Source organism: Chenopodium album, chromosome 1 (genome assembly GCF_948465745.1).
Source record: "Chenopodium album chromosome 1, dcCheAlbu1.1, whole genome shotgun sequence".
Taxonomy (NCBI): Eukaryota; Viridiplantae; Streptophyta; class Magnoliopsida; order Caryophyllales; family Amaranthaceae; genus Chenopodium; species Chenopodium album.
In genome coordinates, this window is record NC_137834.1 from 90,653,140 (window position 1) to 90,660,356 (window position 7,217).

Genomic DNA, 7,217 nt, shown 5'->3' on the forward strand with positions numbered 1-7,217 from the left:
TTGCATTTTGTTGGTTTGACATCAGGCTTGGGAAAATTTACCAAACCCGAAGCAAAATCTGTCCCGTACAATTATTTGATACATGGTAGACGGGTTGGCTCAAAATGACACGTACCGATGTCCACTGAATTCGAACTATCTGGACTGTGGACTCCGGTAACCAAGTTGTTTATGGGGTCTGTTCATAAATTGTTTCAGCTCAGGTAACTGTTTAGAATCGTTGACATTACTCAGAAATTCAATGAGAATGAAAAGTAATAAAGGGGGGAGAAAAAACTCAAAAAGTTGCTCCATCTACCGACCAATAATCATCACAACACGGTTACTGCTACAAGCACCAATTGCCGGTGTCCCCGACAATAAATTGAACTGTAACATCACCAACTGCATGAAATTGAGTGGCTTTTGTAAAAAAATTAAAAAAACTACCACAGATTGTGACGCTTTCCTATTCTAGCAACTAAGTACTATACTAAGATAATAAACTCTGCCATTGAAATTAAGTGAACAACTTAATTCGATATAATGTGAACTTTTACATATTTTAAGATTACATTAGGATGATATGCTATGTGTTGAGCTTTTTAGGAGTTAATGAGAATCGAACCGTACACACCGACACGGGTTGATAGAGAAATGGCATGTTAAGGTTTTTTTTATTACTCCGTAGTATGCCATCCCAGCTTCTCTTTTAAAATGCATTTCATGACAATGCTACCTATGTCAATTTAAATATTTAATACTTCGTATTGTTTATAAGTATGTAATATGTATCCGGCATGACTTGGTTCTCTATTATTGTTATACTCAATTATATGTACTATGTATATCGATTCCCAATGGAAGTAGGGAATAACGGCAAAGGAAAAACAAACATTATGAAAGAAAAAACAAAAAATATATATATTCTGATTTGAAGAATATTTTTTAAAGTTGCAATTATAATGGGCAATCGTTTCTTGCATAAGCTTTAATAAGCACTTAATCAAGATAAGTATATCATAAATTCATAATTAAGCAAATCTTGCTCGGGTTTTGAATCCCCCAATCAATTTGGAGAGAATTATTATGAATTCCTTTTTCAATGATCATTCAATATCATAGTGCTTAGGACAATCTTTCGTTTTACACATGCACCCCATGAATACTTGAGATTACAGATTTAAAGATCTGCTATCTAATCCATTTCCCGTAAATTACCGACCCTTTACTTTTTAGTTAAATGACTAAGGGCATGTTCTTTTCAGCTTAATTTTAATTCAATTCAGTTTAGTTTAGTTCAGTTCACTTCAATTCAGCTCCAATCAGCTCAGTATAGCTCAGTTCCTAATTACCTTCTCTCATAAACAAATCATTTTAGCCCTATTCAGTTTAGTTCAATTCTATTCAGCCCCTATCAATTCAATATAGTTGTTTTCAGTAAATGAAAACAGGCCCTAAGTCATTTGTTCCACTCACTAGTCTCCACTTTCAAAATAATAGACGGGGTCAAGATCTAAACATTCAACCTCTAACTAATTTAATAAATACTCGGGTACTTAACTTTTGGCAACAAATCTTAATGTAGAAGATCCTCCTTGTTTCCATAGGATATTAGGATCTAAGCATTTAACAACAATGGTTTAAACCCCAGACGAGATAAATTTTGTCCACATTATTGTTTTTTGTGTTTCTTATTAGATAATTTTTGTAAATTATTAAATGTAAACTCATCATGTAATGCTCAAGATTATAAATTTTAACATAAAGTACTTACCTCTAGAATTAGGATTAACCAAGAGAATTTTTTGTTCTTTTGCCTACATTTAGCTCATTATGGATCCTAGTACTTGACTAACTTTATTAGCTTAGAATCAAATTTTAGGATTATTAATTGGATACAGTTTTTCTCTTTAAAAAAAATATAAAGTATTTTTTTTTAGGGAAATTGGATACAGTTTGAATTACACCTGTATTGATAACGCGTTTTAGCTTTACATAAAAAATGACAAAACAAAAACACAAACAAACGAAATAATGTTGTGAAGCCAAAACTAAAAGAAGTTGAAAAGGAATATAATTATGAATTTATGGGATACATTGCATTACGGAAATAAAATAATGATGAGTAGGCCCACTTACCAGCCCATTGTTTAGCAAAGCCCATATACGGCTTAAGTCAATAATTTTGGTGCGAGCGTGCATCAAACACTTCTAGGTGGTACACTCGTACATTGCTAACATAAGTAAATAGTAAAGCGTTTTCCTTTGGTTGATAATAGGTGCACCCAACTTTAGATTGCTTCTTGTTCTACTGATGAGATGATAAGAGGTATTGAAAGTTGTCTTTAAATATGGTATCCGTAAGAGGTCATTTTCTCCTTACGATCATATATTATGAGACCGTCTCATACAAGATTTTGCCTTTACGAAAAGGTAGAGTTATATAAAGAAAAAAAAAATACTTTGATATTTCTCTGTCTTTCATCACTTACTTGAAAAGTTATATAGTATCTTGTTTGGCCCCCTTATCCTACGATAAATTACTAATAAATCTTTGGAACTGATAAGAATGCATTTCTCATTCTTAATTGCCCATAAGAACAAAAAAGGCATATAGATCCCTAAAAGGACCTTATGTTGTCAATAATAAGTTTATTTTCTCCTACTTTGATATATAATTTGGGTTAGTGACCACATAAATTCCTCTAAAATTGATAAGTATATATATACACATTATAGGTGATGATGTCAATTAAAGACGAGTGATTAATGTGCAAGGAAAACAAAGATTCGAGCTCAAAGGCATGACTAGATTACTATTAAGGATTTGTTAAGCTGAATTCTTTGTTTTGTCAATATTAGATATTGAGGTAATTTTATTTTCCTGTTTAGTGAGAGATGTAGAACCTTGTCACATTAGATTAATAAAGTATAATTAATGTCAAAACTGAAGTTATTGATATTGACTCATATCTACTACACGCTACTATGGCACTATGCTACTATTAACTATTTTGAATAAGTCAAAAGTGGAGTAATTACTAATTATCAACCATAACTCCATAAGTTATAAGATTTTATTATTTATTTATTTATGTTTTATCAATTAAGATATTTAAATGGAGAGGGGAAGGGTTTTGAAGGATCTCCAATGGTAATAGAGAATATCAGATGGTTAAAGGTTTCTTCTCATACGTTGAAATTCAGTTCAGTTCAGTTCAGCTCCTAATTTTCTTCTCTTATAAAATATTCAGTTCAGTTCAGTTCAGTCAATGAGAACAGGCCCTAGTGTGCAAATATTCAAGTCATGCCTTGCCATTAATATTAATGAGCTCTATGCATAACATTTTAAAGTGTTTTTTTTTTTAATTTTTTTTTATTATATTTTTTTATCTATATCAAAAAACTTATAAGCTTGTCAGTCTTACATTACACTATGTAAACATAAATTCAAAAAACTTGTACATAACCTTAAAAGTGTAATACTGATCCTAATTGGAGAGAGAATTTGTAAACGTCGTTTGGGAATTTGATCACAACTTGTTAGTTCCTAGCTAGTTTGATTACCAAATTATATGTGTTTTGCTTGTTTGATCATCTTATCTAATCGAAAATTCTAAAAGGTATTAGATGTACTCTTTAAATTAAAATTTATTCTTAGTCCGAAATTCGATTTAATCTATTATACTGAAATATAACGTCGTTATTCTCTATGCTTCCATATAAAGTAACCTATTGGTGGAGGTCGTTCTGCCAAATAAAGTTGCAAAATTGAGGATTACTAAAGTTCAGGAATCTTCTATGCTAAGTTGCTAACTAGTTTATGAGAATAGCCTTGGAATGTTACTTTGTATAGTTTAACATTGTGACTAAAAGTAGAAAAACGGTTTTACCTAATTTTCAATAGTAGTTGTGAGTGAAAAATAACTAGAATTGAGTATTTATTTGTTTGTTAGTTTGACTAGAAATTCAAATATTAGCTATTATCGATGAAATTACATGTTTGTGGCTCTTTTTGGTGCTTTCTACCTAGCAAATTAGAACTACTAACTTGTGGATTTTTATGAGGATACTATAAAAGTCATCTGAGCCATACCAGACATTAATAGAGTGATTAATTCGTTTGACCAAATGAAATTATAATTTTATATCTCAACATCATAGGAGAATATGACAATAGAAAAAATTAACCCTTTAACCTTAATAAGTGAAGCTCTCTTAGCTTTCATGTTACTTTCCAAGAAGATACAATATTAAGGTTCGATTCGAGTCAACAAGTCAAGTCAACCTTTTCAATCTATAAATGCAGAGACCATTGAGGCTTTGAGGGAGTAGTTAAAGTTGTAAAAATACTCCCTTTTTTTTTTTTTTAAAGTGACATACTTTATTAAATACACTTCCAAGACATGAAAAACATACTATGAAGTAATATTTTAAATTACCTCTCTCCTTCATTAGCCTCCATTAACAAACTAATAAATCCACTCTTTCTTTCTCACCACACATATTTCACTTTTTATCTAATTAAACTAAATATTTTAGTCATCCTATACAATTTTCTTAAAAATTTACAAAAATTATACTTTTAAAGTGCATGGAAAAAAAATTACTTCTTCAGTTTTTATTTATTTAAACAACATTTTTTTTATAATCAATCATTTTTTTTATTACAACACTCCCTTCATTAAAAATACTCAATAATATTTTATTATATATCTCTATTGATCTCGTAATTGTACTCACACATTTTTATTATTTCTATTCTATTACAATGCTTATTATTACATAAACTATTTACCCATTTTCACTTTTTTTTTTACTCGTAGTAGTTTTTAATTATTCAATAAATTCAACTTATTTTAACAAATTCAACTCAACTATATAAAACTTTGTAATTGAAGAGAGAAAGAGTAAAGAGTAGTGTCATCATTCACTAAAAAAAAAAAAAAAAATTAAGTTGAAACGTGGGAAAGAGTCCCTTGTTTAGTTGCCTCCTCCTCACTTTTTATGTTATCAACTTTTATTTATTGTTATTATTAATTTACCTTCCATCATGGTAAAAATAAAAAAAAAAGAAAAAAATAAAAAAGAAAAGGGAAATAAGTCAATAAGTAGTCCCTTGTCTACTCAAATCCTTTCCTTTTCTCCTTTTTCATCCCTTTGTTTGTTTTTCTCTCTCTTAATATTCATCTTCTTTTCTTTCGGAATACGAAATCCCTAATTCAGGCCATTGCCAATGGACCTGGTTTTTCCACTCTAAAGCCACCACTATCACCTCCCCAAACTAACCAAACCCATTTCTATCTATTCTTTATTATTTTTTTTTTCTTCAGAATTTTTGCTTCCTGAAAAGCTCAACTTGGACATATATCTTCTGCTGCTTTTACAACCACCCTTTTTGCTTGTTTTAAAATAAAAAGCTTAATTACTCGATCAATACCCACTTTACTCGATCACCCAGATCGTCTTTTTCCAGATCTTCGTTAAAAGCTTCATGGGTAACTTTCTCTAACCCCTGATTTCTTTGTCTCCTTACTTTCTACTGATCGAGTCAACGAATCTTATGCTGTTGATGATATACTGTATTACTAGTACTATAATTTTTTTTTTTTGAATAACTACTCATCTATCTGAAATTATATATCAGGAGATATGGATTCAGGGAATAGTGGAAGTATACAGTCTTCGAGCACGGGTGGTGGCGGCGGCGGCGGTGGTGGTTGTGGTGATGATCAAGAATACGAGTCACGCGGCGGCGGCGGCGGTGAGTCTATCTCCGCGTTTTTTAACTCCTTCAGCAATATGGGTGGTGGTGGTGTTCCGCTTCAACTTTACTCTTTGAGTAATGGATCATCTTCGTTTACTAATAACAACAACAATCAAGTATCCAACTATTTTGATCAACCACCTACTTTATCACAATCTTCTTCACTTGAGTGTCCAAACTTTATGATTAACCATAATACTACTACTACTAATAATAATAATAATGGTACCAATAATAATGATAATAATCAGCTAGACATGGTGTGGCCCAACAAATTCTCTTCAATTCGACCGTCTTTGTCAACCGATGATGCCAATTGCACTGAGGGTCCTTTTGGCTACACCATACCCAACAACAACCACCACCACCAACAACAACAACAACAAAACCCACCTCGCCCACTTCCTTTACCTATACCATCCCCGCCCGTGACCTCGCCACTGTCCTCAACAGCACCAACTATTACCGGATCAGGTCGAAACCCCAAGAAGAGGTCCAGAGCTTCTAGGAGAGCGCCTACTACTGTGCTGACTACCGACACCAACAATTTCAGACAAATGGTCCAGGAGTTTACTGGCATCCCTTCACCTCCCTTCACCGCCTTCTCCACTCGAGGCCGATTCGATCTTTTTGGTGGCTTAGGTGGTCTTACTAGCTCCGCAGTGCCTCCCCCTAGTTACCTTTTAAGGCCTTTTCCACAAAAGATACCTTCTATTCAACAACCACCGTATTTAGCCAATCATAATCCCTCTCTTCCTTCACATACTAGTAATAATACTAGTAATACTATTGATGGTCTAGGATTGTCCGCGACTCCAAGTTCTACTACGGCTAGCACTAGTATTAGCACCAGTGGTATAGCAGCAGCACCAGCTTCTGCCAATTTTCATATGTGTGATCCTCAACAGTTTCTTAGCACCAACCCTCAGCTCAGCTTTCAGTCTCTCCTCGAACAAACTTCTTCTGCATTAACTGATCATCATCAGCAAGATTCGAGCATGAGTCTTGGGTGTACTACTGTCACACCTCTTCAGACTAGCTGCTCTGTTAATCCTGCAGCTGGTAACTACCGCGGCATCAGTGCTATTACTTCTGCTGCTGCTGCTGCTGCTGTTGTCAATGGCGCCTCGGATAATAATGTAGGTGCCACTAAGGGTGAAGGTATGGTAGATTCATGGATTTGTTCATCTGATTAATTTATTAATTAATTAGTCGATCTTTGTTATATTTTGTGTATTTAATTGATTATATATGTAGCAAATTAAACTGTAAGTTTTAAAAAAATGATTATTAACTAGCACTAATTGGGGCGGGTTAATAGTTTTTTAGCTAACTAAGCTAGTACGAATCATTGAAGTATAGTATTGTATGTAACTTATTAACCATTTGAGGATCTACAATCATCTGTACTGTGTATATATTGCTAATATACATGAGTTCTGCTTCATTTGTTATACTATTATATGAA

General features: G+C 32.8%; 1 protein-coding gene across 1 annotated transcript; it reads left to right on the forward strand.

Annotated features, from left to right (window-relative positions):
- The first annotated feature begins 5,144 nt into the window (after positions 1-5,144).
- On the forward strand, positions 5,145-7,217 carry LOC145626629 (uncharacterized). Its single transcript, XM_081679094.1, has 2 exons — positions 5,145-5,480; positions 5,630-7,217. The coding sequence occupies exons 1-2, from the start codon at positions 5,477-5,479 to the stop codon at positions 6,943-6,945; spliced, it is 1,320 nt and encodes a 439-aa protein (XP_081535220.1). The 5' UTR covers positions 5,145-5,476; the 3' UTR covers positions 6,946-7,217.